The sequence below is a fragment of the Fusarium poae genome, chromosome 1 (genome assembly GCF_019609905.1).
Source record: "Fusarium poae strain DAOMC 252244 chromosome 1, whole genome shotgun sequence".
NCBI lineage: Eukaryota > Fungi > Ascomycota > Sordariomycetes > Hypocreales > Nectriaceae > Fusarium > Fusarium poae.
Genome location: NC_058399.1, coordinates 453,701 through 470,074, shown reverse-complemented (window position 1 = coordinate 470,074; position 16,374 = coordinate 453,701). Strand labels below are relative to the sequence as shown.

Here is a 16,374-nt window from a genome sequence, read left to right as displayed (position 1 = left end):
ACACTTAAAAATAATAGTCCTACAGAAATAAAATAAAAAAGGGACGGTAAAATAAAGAGCAAGCTGACAGACAAAACAACGCCGATGCTATGACGCAACTGACACCATCGTCAAACAGCATAATAGCCTTTTTGCTTTGACAAAAAAAGGGGCCTGTAATGATGTTATGTTGCATTTGTCTTTGAGAAGAATCTGACTCTTTTTGAGCCCACAATCGCCGCCCCCGTTTCCAAAACATTCCCCCCATGCAATACTGACTTGACTTGACTGACTTGATGTGGTCCCATTCATTATCAAAAAGTAATCCCCTTCTCAATTCCCTTGTCAAAAGAAAAAAGAAGAAAAAAGTCCGCTTCGTGGTATCCCATGATTGACTACCTCTCGTTTCACCGTGTACTCACTTCTCACCACTAACCCCAAGAAAAAAACGCGTGCAAAACAGACTCGCCGCCATTCCATTATGCCTAATCCATTAACCGATGCAGAAGAGAAAAAAAGGAAGAACAAAAAGACCATATGAACGATATCCGGTTCTCCAGCATGGGCTGGCTTTTTCGACTGAACTTCCAGTCTAAATGTTGTTACCTGAATGAAAAGAAAGAAAAAAAAAAGGCTGTCGTCGAGTCATATCCGGGCTGCCAGTTTCTAATGAAACCGACGCCATCTCTCAAAACCCGTGCGTCGTGTATCGTGCGAAACATGTAGTGTAGTTAAGACATCTCCTTCTTCGGCCTGCGTTTAGTTCCGACTCTATTGTCCGTATGCTCGTCGTCTGGATTCCATTCTTCGGGGTGAAAGTTGGGATTGCAGTAATGCGCTCTGTTCCAAATACTGTTCTTAAACGTATTGGTCGTCACTTGAAACGTTGAATCGGGGAAGCTGTTTTTACCCTCGTCGTACTCCAATTGAACAGGGCTGAACCGGATGTGATAGCTGGAAGCAGCGGTTCGTAGAGGAAGAGAGTTTTGAGGTCCAGGGGCAGCGACCATGGCTGGACTTGGTGCCATTGCAGAGCTGCCGGATATTGAAGCAGGTGGTGTGGGAGGTTGAGGACTCGCCATGATGGGAGACGGCGGGGGAGGTACTGCTCGCGGTGTCGGCGTGGGTAAAGGCTCGGGGAAGGTAGATATCCACGGGCTTTGCTGTATAGGCGAAAAGGATTCTGCGGCGCTGGAAGGAGGTGGTGCGAATTGCGGTAGTCCCCCCATAGCAGCAGAACTGCTGAAGCCCGGGATAATGGACAAGGCATCAAAGTTCATGGTGGTGTATTGACCAAGATCGGCTTGATCGGTCGTGATGTTGGTATTGTGCGTAAAGCCGCTGACGCGAAGCACCTGGGTGGTCATGGACTTGTACAGAACGTCGTAGTGGCCGGGTCGGTAGAGCAAGTAGATGATGGGGCCCAAGTCGGCCTCGTTCTGCCCGTTAGCTTCTTCAGGCCAGCGATAGTGGTTTACTTCGCTGCCCATGCTGCGGTCGAGCATGGCGACCTCGAGAACAAAACCGACGGGTTTGAGTAGGATCTGAACGAGTGCCGAGACACCGATCTCTTCAATCTCGCGGTTGGGAATGTCGATCTGCTGGGAACAGTAACCCGCCACGCCGCTGCCGTCGGTTACAAAAGGTTCAAAGGTAGTAGGATCGTTCTTGATAAATGTTCCGACGAGCAGACGAAGGTAGTAAATCATGCTGTCCGAAGTCCCGGGCTCGTTCCACTTTTCGTGGTTCAACTGATGGGCGTACTGAGGGTTGGAGACATTCTGGGCGACTTCTCTCAGATGATCCAGCATCACCTCTGCCATTTCTTCCCAGTATGGATAGTTTCCCACAGTGGTCAGCAAAGGGTTCATACTCATGAGACGAGCGACCTCGCCCTCAATCTTGGCCTGGTCGCCCGACTCAATGAGCTTCTCGAAATAGCTGAAGCCAATTGCTATTGGAGAGGAATATTAGCGCAAGTTCGACATGACACAAGGACTGCCGAGACATGACATAGCATGCAGTGCAAGCAAAAAGAAAGGAAAGGAAAGGCAAAGCAAAGCAGAGCAGAGCAAAGCATTGGGTGGTAGAACATGTTTCAAAGCGGCAGAGCAATGTTGAACAAAGAAGCGGGGAGTTTGGGCTGACTTACCTCTCCAACCACAATTGCCGTCGCCTAGGATAGGACGATAGTGAGAGTAGGTCTGGGGGAGGGCCTATGATCATGCGACGTTAGAAATCACGACAGACAAAAACAGGGCAGAACAACATACGATTGTCTTTTCAACGTAAACAGGATCGGCCTTTGCATACTCGTTGGTGATTGCATCGCTGAGGATTTTGTTTCCAACTTTGAGGCCCTGCAAAACGAAAGAAAAAAAACACAGGTCAGCGACGAAAGATAAAATGACGCGCAGGGGCACTGAACAGCTGCGATTCAATTCTGGGAATGTCGCGATTTACCTCTAGAACAGGTTGATAATGTCTCGCAGCATCCTGCTGAGCTGCCATGCCGTGCTGGCCTTGATCCTCCATCTTGAGCACCACCTGAGTTGGGTATTGCTGCTGTTGCGGGAGTGGTTGTTGGTGTTGGTGTTGGCGGTGTTGGTGTTGGCGGTGCTGGTGTTGGTGTTGAAGATGATGATTCTGGAGTTGCGCTAAACTTGGAGAGGGAGAAGGGATTGAGTTTGAAGTTTGCGAAGAAACGGATGTCGAAGTAGTGTTGGAGTTGGCGTAAGGGGATGAGACGGAAGGTGCGGCTGAAGAGGAGGAAATTTGATGTTGTTGTCGAGGGGAAATGTGCTGCTGGTGGTGGTGGTGCTGGTGGTGGTGGTGCTGGTGCTGGTGAACAATATGCGGCTGGTGCGGCTGCTGTTGATGTTGATGTTGGTGCGAATGTGATTGTTGCCGTGGTTGATGAATGTGAGATTGCGACTGGAGTGAATGCGACTGTGATGGCGCTGAAGGGTTGTAATATCCAGTGGAAGTAGCGTTGGCAGTAGCAGTGGCAGTAGCAATAGCACTATTAGCAGTACCTCCACCTCCAGCAAAGTCCAAGTTGGAAGCTAGGCCATACGACGCGAAGCTGGAGGAGGCAAAAGGTGTAGGTTGAGGCTGAAACATGCCTCTTGGGAAGAAAGATGACGAAGAAGAAGTGGAGGAGTTGAGGGTAGTAGTAGAAGAGTAATGATAGTGATCAAAATCAAGGCAATGGGATCGAATGGTGGGATGGGATGGGATGGGATAGGATAGGATAGGATGGAACGAGAATGGCAATAAAATGGTCCCTCTTCTTACTGGGATGGGCTGCCTGTCACCTCTCTGTTGAGCTCTCTCTTCACATACACTACTTCCTGTCAGTCTGTCTACTACTATGTTTGTAGAATGGAGACTCAAAAAGAAAGGGATTGGAAGATGAGACAGACACAACCCAATGACAAGAGGATGGGAGGATGGCGTTTTTAGGTGGTTCCAGGGCAGGCAACGGCGGACGAGCCACCCGTCTGATACTGCTATCTCACTCTGTAAATGCCCTGTCACGACACTGGGCCTGTGGATCAACCCAGACGGACACCGACTTGGCCCCCCTCCTCCTCCCCCTCCCCTTCGGGTGCTGGCCGTGACCGTAGACTATACTGCTACTCTCTCTCTCTCTCTTTCTCTCACTCTCTCCAATGGGGCCCCGGGGGGTCACTGCAGGGATTTGTGACAAGGGGTTTTCTATGGTCCAGCTCCTCTCTCCCATGGCAGGGGTGGTTAGAAGTCAACTGAACTGAATCTCTAGAGACCAGACACGATGGAGACAGCGGGTGTGGCTCCCCGCGGATAATTTCTAGCGTCGGCGGGGGGGGGGGGGGGGAGGGGAGGGGAAGGATCTGGATCATGAGTACCATATTAATATCTTTTGCGGGCGTGGATTATGTTAGGCGAGAAGAGGATCAAGGCTTATATCACAGCTAAACGGAAGCTGTACCCTAGTGTTTACGTTTTACTCTACGCGAGCGAGAGATTCACAGTGAAAAGCAGATAATGATCCCTGAGACTGGGGGCGGAGTGAGGGGAAAGAGACCCGCGGGTGGGAACAAAAAAAAAGAAAGACGGGACGGCGGGGCTTCTCTGTCTTGTCTTGTTCTCTTTTTTAATTTATCTAACTCAACGTTGCGGCACAGGTTTAAGAACCGTGGAATAGACAAACCCGAGACGAGATGAGACAGAAAGAAATGATGCTACCAGAGTGTTTGATCACCAAAAAGAAAGTATAGTCAACGCTAAAAAAGAAAACACCCCCGTCAAGTCAAGCTTGTCAATGCAACCTGGCAAATGCAGGACGGAATAATATCCATCTTCTAAAGCTCCGTCTCTTTTGTTCGTTCAATTAAACAGACACGGATTGGATGGCTAGTGACGGATAAGAGTGTGTGGTGACACGAGAGATGTGTTTCGTGCATGTCGTACAAAGTCAGTCAAGTACGAATGCAAGAGCAGGAGTACAGATACAAGAGGGGTGTCTTTTTTTTTTTTTTACACCAAGGTAGGTAGGTACTCCTGAATAATGAAGGATGAATAAAATACAGCTTGTGAGCTAATAATACAAGACCAACAATTCGCTCAAATGTCATCAAGTAATGTCAGCTCTGCATCTTCTAGACCCGAGGCACAGAAAAATAGGTCGACATGTTCTCGACGCAGTCCATGTGTTGTGGTCTAGACATCCATAGCAGGCCCGGGCAAGGTACCGTCTCCATCTCCATCCCACCTCGTGGCAGGCACGCTCATCTTGGCAAATCTTTCTTGATCGTTTGGCTAACATTAGGCGGGTAGGAGAACGAACGAACGGGCGTCAGTGATGTGATGATCGCTATAAAGTGGACCATTATTTTTCAAGACTCCACAAGCAGTGCATAACAAAACAGGGATTGGTCGTGAACAAAAAAAAGCGTTGATTGTGCCTTGAACTTTGTTTGTAGGAAATGACGATCTCCCGTTGAACCATGGACCTGTCAGTTACTTTGATTATAATGACGATGATGAATTGATACCTGCGGCACAGAAACGAGCTGACGCTTGTGCCGCGGGGAAAAGAAAAAAACATCTTTAACAATTTAAGCAGGAAGATAAGGCGGGCTTGTTTTTTTGTAGTGGAGGTAGAGCATCAAGATCGATTCGCCGAGGTCCGACGAGAGTGTAAAAGAAAAGAGGCTAAAATAAATAGACAAACAAAGCACACGGCAAGAAGCAATAGTCAAAGTCGCTAGAGGTAATTACTACGGTAATAACTAAAAAAGGAAACAAGATCGCGTAAGGTAAGATGGGTCTGGCTACAAGTTGATACGATCAAGAACGAGACAGTACGGAGATTGCATAACTCTAGACATATTTCATAAAAGCAGGAAGTTGATGAATTCACAAAGTACAACCCTCATCAGACAGTAAAGGATTGTGCCACTTTACTATGTAGGTAAGTTATGAATACAATTGGTGCCATCTCCTGTCATCACCCACAAGTACAACGTGCCATTACTGAGACTAGTCTTAATCACATCGCCGCCATCCACAGCGATCTCATTCATTATGGAGTTTCCCGTGTCTAAGTGGGGGTACAATTCTAAAACAAATCTAAAAAACATGCCAAGACGCTGGTCACTTAAACCCGTTGTTCCCCGGGAACCACATCGTGTGTAGCTACTGTACTCCGTAGTTATGGTAGTATCATTCCTCTAGCGAGTTTGTATCTGTTGCCGTAGGCAAGAAGAGAGAAAGTGATACGATAATTATTGAATCCTTCACTCCTTTTGTTTTCTGTATGCCGTTAGTTACAGTGTAGGTATTCAACCCTCGTGTACATACACCTGTTGTATGTAATGTATGTATGTATCTGTTGTTCAATCTCTGTACCTATCGGAAGACGGCCCGTTGACGGGAACTTGTGGATAAATGCTCCGTAATAATTTTAAACTTAAAAAACAAACAAACAAACAAAAAACATACGAGGGATAAAAAATAGAAATGCTCAAAAGATAAACCCGTTTGAATGCAAGGAATCTTGAGTTTGTTTTAGTACTGTACTGTACCGTACTTCTCTTGTGGCAATAAATGGGTAGTGTATGAACCCCCTGCTACTATCAATCTTGGCAGGATGTCGAGGGGGTGACTGTCAACTAAACCAAGACAAGACAAGACAAGACAAGAGTTGTTTGTTATATGTTGCAGACAAACAAGACTTTTAAGCTGATGGCTTGTAGGTAGGCAAGTCATGTCAGGACCCTTTTGTTAATTAATTAATTAATTAATTACCACACCTTGTCCTCAGATACCCTCTGAGAAAAAAACCGTTTACTCCTCCCCAAGGGTGTGTAACGAATAAAATAAAAAACGACAACCTCTAAAAAACCTGCCGTGTTACACACCAAAAAGCGCAATCGATCGATTATTGGGCATCATCTTTTTTTTTCCTTCTTTAACAACGTGGGAATGATTCCTTTAAAACCCTCTACTTATGTGCTGTGCCGTTTATTCGGCTGACATGTTCCGTTCCCTGCGAGGATCCTTTTTTCCTTCTCCTCTCTTTCGTTTCTGTACCTGAATAATATCCCCATCAATCAATCTACCTTGTTCAAAATGCCAACATGTATGAGTAATAAACAACAACAAAAAATACGACACCGGCAATTGAAATAGATCTCGGTATCATATGATAATGAGAAGAACGGAACGTTCTTCCGATGGAGAAAGAAAAAAAAAGAAGAAGAAAAAAGCCAAGCAAGGTCAAACTCAGCTGTCGCACCCACACACAAACAGACAAGTAAGCCAGCCACGATCTAAAGCTACGTACCACACATGCGTAATGTATGCATATATGTATTATTTTATATCATTGTGATAATAACAAGTCATAAAATACACGAACGAAGAAAAAGCAAATCCTTCTCTTCTGCGCATCATGTCTCATCTCAACACCGGGTTCACGGGAATCGTAAACAGCCTTTTTATATATGTATCTACCAACTACACTACACTTAGTACAGTATTGACCCCCTGCGATATTAACGTAGACACTGTAAATCTACATTCCATAATACACAGCCCATCCATCTACCAGCCCGATGCCCCAGAATCATTCCATTCATTCTGTCACTAACCAACACCAACACCAACCCCCCTTGCATCACTTAATCTGCACCTCTTGCAAGGTTATCCTTCGTGGAAAGAAAAGCTATCCGCCACCAACAAACAGTTTTTAACACACGAAAAAAAAATGACATGTCAAAGAAAGCCTACCTACCTATCAGTCTATTCAACTAACCTACAGGAGCAAAACATCCACCAAACTAACTAATCTACCTCGTCACAATACCCCCTCGTATATATCTCCTTCAGAGTCCAGATCGTACACCATATGACGACTTCTCTCTGACCCCCAGATATCCAATTCGCAACGTATACAAAAAACTCCAAACATCTTGGATACAGCCTCCCGTCAAGATCCAGCATCATACATTGCCTACCTACCTAACAAGTGTTATGATAGCTGCCGACATCATCTCCCTGTTTTTTTTTTTCTTTCTTTCTTTTCGTGTTACACACACTCAGTGTCAGCCGCATTCTGCCCCCTCCCCCATGTAATGCCGCTTTACCCCTCGCAGCTCCCAAGTCCCGTCTTGTGTAACCCGACGACGTTGCATCATACCATGTCTTGTTCTCCGCGGCGTACGAACAACTAGGTAACCAACGATTTTTTACTGTTACAACTAATAAAAAGGGGGGGCAATAGATCAGCGGGTTAGAAGTAACTGAATCGCCAAACGGTGATGAAAAATCTGCATCAATGACATCCGGAGGGGGCAACTCTTCAAAAGATGCAACCAAATACGCTGCTGTATTAGGCTTCTCGTACTATATAGTATATCTAGATGATAAAATAAAAACACATTACTCGTCAAGCTCAAACTGCTACACGAGAAAAAGCCAGGGGACCAAGTCCGAATACGGCGTCACTTCGGTCTTGAGTTCCCTCTTTCTCCTTTTTCTCCCCATCATGCTTTTTTCTTTTCTCTTGTCCTTCAACAACAACTGGTCCGCAAGGTCAATGCTGTTACCCGCGATGAACCGTTGCAGAAAGCCTCGTACTATGCGAGATCCCGTCGACGCATGGCCAAACACGGAGGCACCCGCAGGAGAGAGAACAAACAGAAGATCTACTTCTTTTCTCGATCCAGCAAAAAAAAAAGAACAGATTTGACAAACACGAACGGGAACGAAACAATTTGCGGATACCACCCGGGTGTTTGTTTCTGTTAGCAATTGCTTCGCTAGTGATACACCCCTTTTTCACCAAGCCGTTGCCGCAGCTGCCTTGCCCTTCTTCCCGCGGTGTTGGCCTCCCAGCCTGTTACCTCCCTTTCCAAGTGGCATACCTGAAACGTCTATGATTTGTTCATCTGCACCGGAATTCTCAATATTACGGAACCCATCGCCGTCTCTAAAGACAGCACCAAACAACTCGGAAATGGATGTCGTGAGTCCTTGGAGAGCTGCGATGCGCTCGGCATCTGCATCAGACGTAATCTCCAAGAGTCCCTCCTGCTGGTTCACTCGACCGTTGATCTTTCCACAAATAATAAGAAAGCCGAGAATGTCTTGGACCTCGGGCTCGGATATCTTGAGCTGCTTGGCGATCCACGACAGCTTCATGCGGGTGTAGGGTGCAATCAGTTTGACCACGCCCTTGGTTCGCATGTTTCGCGTGACTTCATCAATGTTTTCGGCGATAAACGAGTCGTCCAAAATGTCCTGGTTACGCTGCAGGACCTTTTCGTACATGTGAACATCATCCCGTTGATAAGCGTCCACCAAGTCCGTCATGGCGGAAATTCGAGGGTCGGTTTTGTAGGGCTTTGTCTCTTGAGAGTCGAAGGGGTTGATGTCGGACTTCATGAGCATGGTGGTCAACAAGAGGTATTTCAGAACCTGAATTCGCTGTAGAGAACCGGCTTCGTCGTAGTTTCGGAATGATTCGAAAAAGTCGCTCTGGGCCTCCTTCCAGTTCTCTTCGCTCATGTGCATCTTTCCACCGCACTCTCGAATAATACCCATGATTCGAGGATGTGGCACAGCAGACTTGACCTTGAGAGCGCGCTGGTACAGAGCTTTGAGCTGTTTGTTATTCTTAGTTTCGGCGAACATCTGGATCTCGAGGGCGTAGATCTCAAGCGAGTATGTACCCTTGCTGGGATCGTCGGTACCGTCTTCTCGTTGGCAGGTCTTGTGCAGTTCTCGGAGTTTCTTGGAGACGGCCGTGTACTCCTTTCGGTCTAGGAGCAGCTTCGCTAGCTTGATGTTGGTCTTGAGCCATAGGCGTTCGTTGTTTGTGCTCTGAAAGCTCTGAAGTGTGAGGGAATAGAATTGCTCCATGCACTTGACAGCCTCGGGACCGTCTGCGCCTTTCTCGATGTAGTCGAGCATATTGTTGATGGACTTTTCGGAGTAGTTCCGTGTGACGGCCGACTTGACGTATGTGAGGAGTTCGGCGTAGTGTTCAGCAGCCTACTCTATCAGCATGAACTACTGCGCAAAGTGTTGAAAGACCAACCTTGCCGTATTGACCCAACTTGAACTCAAGTTTTATGGCCTGCTTTATACCTTTGAAACCCCATTCTCCCTTCTCGTCTTCGAGTGGCGGAATGCCTAGGAACTCGGAGATGGCATCTTCTGGGTCGGACTGCTTGAGCTGCTTTGCGTTGTAGTACTTGTTCTCGATATCGACATCGCCGGTCTCTTCGTCATCGTCCTCTTCGTACTCGAAATCGTACCTATTCACAATTAGTTATGGGTACTGCGCTTGCCTGGGGTTTCGTACTGCTCCTCGTCCGAGTCTTGCATGAAATCCTCGTCGTCGGACATGGTGAAAAGGGTATGACTGGGGTATTAAAGATTGGGCGCTTGGTTTTTTTTGTGATACAATAGGGATGGCGAGGCTGAGAGGCGGGCGGAACGAAGCAAGTCGACTGGATTAATGTTGAATGAATGATGATTGTTGGTTAGAGGTTCCAGAAGCTGATGTGGACCAGGCAGCCGCGGGGCTTATCGATAAGGGAGCTTGATGTCTGTAGGAGATCCATCTACAGACGATTCACTACTAAATTAATTAAACTTCGAGGGATACCCATATCAATAATATCAGAGTATAATGTCTAAAGATGGAAATTTTATATCTCAAAGTCAGAACCCCCTCAACCAACATGAGCTTGAGCAATGCCAGATGAAGGAAGCCTCACAGCAAAAAGCATAATAGTCGTCATCACAGCCAACATGCCAGTAATAACAAATGGCAATCCCATCCATGAATCCCCCAATTCAATACCCTTGGCCAAAACCCAGCTCATAGCCGGCGCAGTCATGCCCATCAATACTTCAACAACCGAAACAGTAGTGTTCAATGTGGCGATAGTATGCGGTTCAACTAGAGCGTTGAGCAGGGCTCTACTGAGGGCGACAAACGAATTACCGACACTGACTGTGATGAGAGAAACAATAAAAAGCCATGGACTTCCAGCTACTCCCATCAACAACAAACCAACTGTCATGATTGCGATGGAGACACGGGCCAGCAAGAGATCTCTTGCGATGGGGCGTGACTTGTAGCGACGAGATTTGTTGAGAGAATCAGATGTTACTGGTAGGACGATGAGGTAGCACACCACTGTAGCGATGATACCGATTGTCGATATATATGTAGCCTATATCAGAGTTAGTGTTTTGAAACAAAGACTTGGTTAGTGACTCACCTTTGACCATGACCAGTCAAACCGCTTCGACATGTACTGCAGCATCACTCCGGTAAGTGTTATCCTCGTCGGAACAAACAAAGCGACAGAAAACATGAGCATCATGATACTCTTGGAAGCAAATATGAATCTCCAGACATGCTGCATGTCATTCTTGATACTGAACCAAGCCTGCTTCAGCACACCATCCTTGCTCAGATGAACAACATCTGCCTGTTGGTTCTCATCATGTCTTTCGTCTTCGTCCTTGCGTCTCAGGTGCATCGTCTCGGGAATGAGGAGAATGCACAGCGTTCCAAAGACCATAAAGCCAAACCCAATCCACATGGACAGCCAAGGGTCATACTCCATCAACCATGCGGATATGGGGTTGAAGATGACGTTGAAGACGAGGACCAGGGCGACCAGACGAAAGAACATGTCTGTTCGTTCGGCGACGGGGACAACGTCGGCTACAATAGTATAAACCATTGCAACAGCCATTTGACCTCCGCCACCGATAAGAAAGAAGACGCTGTCGCCTAGAATAGCCCATATAGAAAAGATGTCTGGAAAGAGTACTGATATCTGGTAAGCGCGTACCATCACAAGCCACCATGAGTCCACTCACAAACCATCAAGAGCCAGCAGGTAGAAAGACAACATCCAAGCATTGCCAAAAACAAAACAAGTCGTCTTCCATACTTGTCAGCTACAATACCGTACGGAAACTGCGTCAAGATTGCTACACCATGTAATGTGAGCCGAGGCTTAGTAGCGAAAACATGCCAACTTACGAACTCCCATCTCAAACGCCTGAGCCCAACCCTGGACCATAGCCAGAGTCTTTTGCACGGGACTATCCTTGCAGCGCAGATCCTCTATCCAATAAGATTGAATAGCATGGTCTGGGTAATGCTGGCGACAAATAATATCCTCGATAATCTTTTTAGTAGGCGGATTCATGATGAATTGGCTGACTTCTACCATGAGCAGTGCCAACATGCACATACCCAAAGTGCGTCTTCGAAAAGCCTTTGATGGTCCATCTCGTTGAGGAGAAGTATTCTGTAAAAGGGGTGATTCTTCTGATACCTGAGTCTCGGGATCTATGTCGACGTTGTCGTTGTCTGGTTTAATTCGCGTCGCCATGGTACGTAAGTCAGTAAATACGCGCAGGAAATGAATGTTGTTGCGATGATTAAAGATCGCAAGTTGGAATAACTATATTATATCATGATAAAGAATGACTTTAATTATGACGATGATGATGAATGAATGAATGAATGAAAAGAAGAGACGCAATCAAGCGTCGTCTTCTGGTTGTTGTCCTGGAACTTTTGCGACAAATCTTTGCAAGTGGATTGGTCGAGAACGCGGTGACGTCTCGAAATGCCTGCATTTCTTGCTTTTGCTTACGGGAATATTACTCCGCCTTATCTTTTAGTTTAGGACTCATTATGCGATACACGCAAGCAGCACCACGTACTGCTGACGAAGGATAAATCTATATCGAATAGAACTTGGCTTATGTTTAAGCTTCTTTGACTTGTTGAACTTGTTAAGTTGGTTGATGGCGTTGACTGTCAACGTATGCTTATTCCCTTTTTCCCCAGATCTCACCAACACTACACTAGATAGTTAGTGTGGGTATGACATGACAGATGATGAACCCTTCTACAAGATTTGAAGCTTGAATCGGCGATCCATAGAATAAACTAAAAAATACCGTTATTCTCGGGCCGGAGCGGAGACTTGGAGATACCAGATCGGGCCCGACTCGGCCGGGTCATTTACTTGGCAGGACTGGGACAGTTACACACACACACACAACATTTGGGATGACCCTATTTGGAGGATGACGTAGAGACGAGACATGTCGTTTGAGGATTACACCAAGGCATGAACCACAATGAACTGTTAACCAGAATTTTCGGGCGGTTAATGATGTTCAAGACTTGACGGGCGAGTGTCTTGAAAGGAGGATATACCAGTCATTTCATCCCGAAAACCATTCAAGTATAAAATATCGGGATGACAGTAGTCACAAAAACAAAAGGAACTTGACGCAAAGATTCTTGGATAGTACAGACATCCAGGCTTACTCTCTTTCTCTCAAGCACCGCAAAGTCCAGATATACAAGCCTCCCGTCCCAGCAAGAGTAATTGTGAACACTAGGTAGCCCTTTCGAGCTATTACTACTTCAATCGGCTGGAAATCTTTATCCAGACCGTTCCTGCACATGTCATGTGGCTGTTCTTCTACGAATGATTGACCGTAGTCGTGGTTTTACCAGACACGATTGATCTCCATTCATCTTCACAATATAGGAAGTAAATTCAGCAACTTTGGTTTGGTGTCTTGGGCTAAAAGATCGAGTCTGGCATAGTTAGTGGACTCTTTACCGCCAGCACAGCCCCAAGGAGCAGCACCTTGGCAAAGACATGGATCCAACTCCCACAGACCCCGTCTCTACCATCTAGATTTGTGAACAAAGTGCCTTGCAGGGCTGACGAGCCAAGCAGAACTGTCGATTATCCCTATAAAGAACAATGCCAAGCTCAACTCACCATCGTCACCGTTACATTCAAGCTTACTTTACTCTTTCTTGGCCCTTCCTTTGCTTCAGGAGTAAATCGGCCGCCTATAATAATTACCCTTGTATAAGCTCGTGGGTCCGCCGCCGCCGCCCGCCCGCCATGAGTTTAATTTCCCTACCGCGACAAGGTATCTGATCCCTCCAGACTGATCGCACCTATGGCGTCGAGTTTTGAGTCAAAATAATTCATTTTGTTTTGTCTACGCTATGGGACTTTGGTGCTGAACCTTGGAATTAAGCGTATATGGGTCAATCGGATCAGAGGGGCGAGGTATACTATATATTGCTACTCTACAGGGGGGGGGAAATGTGTCAAGGAAAGAAGATCGTGGACATGTATATAAAGTTGATTGATGATCCAGTCTAGAATAACCTCACCATCAGCTCATCAATCTTTCATCATGCCTTCCAGCAAGTCCATCCTCGCATCTCTCCTCGCAATCGCCCCCTTGGCCCTGGCCCAAGACCCAGCATGCGACTGCTACATGACAGAAGGTCAATACTACAAAGACCACAGCTTCTTTGACTTTCGCTCTCTATCCCAGCACGCCGGCGTCCCTCCCCTGATCGACACAATCCAGGGCAACGCCGAAGCTGGTTTTACATCCGACTTCTTCAACTGGGGATCCGACTTCTCCAACACCTGGGGTGCCCAGAAGTGGAACAATGGCAACAAGGAGTTTCCCATGCAAAACACATACAACAATTTGTACATTGAGGAGAACAACGATCAATCTCCTGCTACTGATACTTGGTTGACCATGCGAACTGCTCGTCACAATGGTTTCCAGACTGCGTCCGAGTTTGAGAGCATGGTCAAGCATCAGTATGTTTCTCTCCGCATGTACGCTCGTACAAAGGGTTCTCCTGGTGCTTGCACAGCCATGTTCACGTACCTCGCCGGCGAAGACCTCGCGTCCGTTCAAGAAGCCGACATCGAGGTTCTGACCAAGGATCCTCCCAATGTTATCCACTACACCAACCAGCCCTCGTACACCGAGGCAGGCGGCGAGGTTGAAGGCGCTCACCTCGGCGCTGCCCTCCCCGAGGGTATCACTTGGTCTACTTGGGCCAAGCACACTCTTGACTGGACCCCTGATACTACTATCTGGAGAGTCAACGACAAGGAGCTCTGGCGCAACTCTTTCCAGGTACCTCGGGATCCTGCGACGCTTAGCTTCAATGCTTGGAGCAACGGTGATACCTGGACTGGTACTATTCCTGAGGGCGGTGCTGCTTACCAGCAGATCCAGTGGATTGAGCTTTTGAGCGGACGCACTGATGGTGCTACTTGCTCGAGCGTTTGCAGTGTTGACGGCGGTGAGCCTGGTAAGGCTGTGCAGGTTTAGAGAACTGCATGCTTACTGGTGATACTCTGTCATGGTTTCAAGTATATATTTAGACATGCAATTATTAGAAAGAATATACTCAATATCCTCTCATTGATGAAGCAAGTAACTCAAGCGATAATTCTGTCCGTCTTCCAGTCTCGAAAGTAGTTCCTTAAACAGCCCAGTAGACGTCAATCTTGACCGACTCCACATGATTCACCCAAGCCGTGAATCTCGCCTTGGCCCACACAGTAATCACATCTCCCATCTTCAAGCCCCTCACAAACGATCCATCAGCCGTGTCTCGACCTCTACCCGTCTCCATCCTCATCTTCTCGGCAGCTTCAGACTCGGGCTCGATGTCGTCTTGCCACGTCCACGTCACCACATGATCCTGCCAATTACGGTGAGCTGTCTTGTTGTGCTGGATGACCCATTTGTCTTGGGGTTGCAGGGGATGCGAGTAGCCCATCTTTTCACCAGAAATTGGTTCAACCTCTGGGTAGAGAGGACGGAGAGCGCAGACGGGAAGGGGTACGGCTTCTGAGGTGTTGGACTTGTACCGGACGTCGTATGTGCACAATGGATCACCTAGAAATATCAGCATGGGAGCGCAGCCCCTTGAATCTGTTTGGCTTACAGGTCTGCTCAGCATCAAACTTCTCCAACCCAGCCTCGAACCATGTCCAAGATCCATTATACGTCTTTCGATTCTCCGGCTCACTACACCATCCCTGGTCGTGACTACGAATGGTAAACACCACCTTTCTCACAGGATACTGCAACTTTGGCGTAGGATAATTCGCCAATCCGACAAAATAGGGCTTCTCATGCTCCTTTTCCAATTTCTGAGGCTTCGCCTCGGTCATGTCATACGCCAGGATCTCAGCGAGTGCTTGTCTGCCTTGAAGACCTGTTAGACCCACAGGGTAAGACCGAAGCTAGAGAGATGGGGGTGTTAGTCTGGACTCAATGCCCTCTCAAGGCAGACAATAAATACGTACAACAAATTTATTCTGAGTAGGACTTCCACCGTTGACAGTCAGAGGATTTTGATGTTGAAGTTTAAAGTCAACTTCGTTGCTTGAATGAGCCCAGTACTCTGCGAAATCGAGGATAATGTCTACAACATCCGGAGGAAGCTTTTTTCCCTTTGACAGCATGATTCGTGCGATAACCACGTCAACTGGAGCAACACCATCTTGTGTAGATTCTGGTTCTTTTCCATTCTTGTCGTTGTCGTCTGATCTGTCGAATGATGGGAGCATACTTTGTAGTCCCTCAATCACATTCTGGGGGATACTTTGAGCCATGATGATGTAGGCGATGATGAAGCCGAGGATATATTCCAGCATGAATTGTTAGTGAAAGATAAAAGAGGATATATAGGTTTATTTAAAAGAAGAAAAACCTAGGTGACGTGTTTAAGATTTATTCACAAAGAGGCAACAGCTTCACACCCCATTCACATTCACAGCCACCTTGTAACTACAAGCTACGTCAATGTTCCACGTGCTATCCTTATCTTATCTTTTCATCTTTTATCTTATCGCACGTGCAATGGCATCATCCGGCGTACATCCCCGTTCTCCATCCGATCCCCCCGCGCATCGGAGGGTCCCATTCAACTAAAAAAACGTCCGATTACCTATCCTCGATTACAAACAAGATGCAATTCCTCCTCCAAAAGACAAAGGCTTT

General features: G+C 46.9%; 5 protein-coding genes across 5 annotated transcripts; 1 reads left to right on the top strand and 4 right to left on the bottom strand.

The window, feature by feature from the left end:
• Nucleotides 1–710: 710 nt before the first annotated feature.
• On the bottom strand, nt 711–2,514 carry FPOAC1_000173 (uncharacterized protein; the record flags this gene model as incomplete). Its single annotated transcript, XM_044844793.1, has 4 exons — nt 711–1,933; nt 2,132–2,195; nt 2,253–2,339; nt 2,443–2,514. The coding sequence occupies 4 exons, from the start codon at nt 2,512–2,514 to the stop codon at nt 711–713; spliced, it is 1,446 nt and encodes a 481-aa protein (XP_044710709.1).
• Nucleotides 2,515–8,307: 5,793 nt separating this feature from the next.
• On the bottom strand, nt 8,308–9,879 carry CSN2 (COP9/signalosome complex subunit Csn2; the record flags this gene model as incomplete). Its single annotated transcript, XM_044844792.1, has 3 exons — nt 8,308–9,522; nt 9,569–9,788; nt 9,836–9,879. 3 exons carry the CDS (start codon nt 9,877–9,879, stop codon nt 8,308–8,310), a joined length of 1,479 nt encoding a protein of 492 aa, XP_044710708.1.
• A 329-nt stretch (nt 9,880–10,208) lies between these two features.
• FPOAC1_000171 (uncharacterized protein) lies at nt 10,209–11,894 on the bottom strand (the record flags this gene model as incomplete). The annotated part of the gene is made up of 3 exons (XM_044844791.1): nt 10,209–10,715; nt 10,764–11,311; nt 11,540–11,894. 3 exons carry the CDS (start codon nt 11,892–11,894, stop codon nt 10,209–10,211), a joined length of 1,410 nt encoding a protein of 469 aa, XP_044710707.1.
• Nucleotides 11,895–13,743: 1,849 nt separating this feature from the next.
• Nucleotides 13,744–14,691, top strand: FPOAC1_000170 (uncharacterized protein; the record flags this gene model as incomplete). Its single annotated transcript, XM_044844790.1, has 1 exon — nt 13,744–14,691. The coding sequence occupies one exon, from the start codon at nt 13,744–13,746 to the stop codon at nt 14,689–14,691; it is 948 nt and encodes a 315-aa protein (XP_044710706.1).
• Nucleotides 14,692–14,845: 154 nt separating this feature from the next.
• Nucleotides 14,846–15,986, bottom strand: FPOAC1_000169 (uncharacterized protein; the record flags this gene model as incomplete). The annotated part of the gene is made up of 3 exons (XM_044844789.1): nt 14,846–15,264; nt 15,314–15,614; nt 15,678–15,986. 3 exons carry the CDS (start codon nt 15,984–15,986, stop codon nt 14,846–14,848), a joined length of 1,029 nt encoding a protein of 342 aa, XP_044710705.1.
• Between the last annotated feature and the right edge of the window lie 388 nt (nt 15,987–16,374).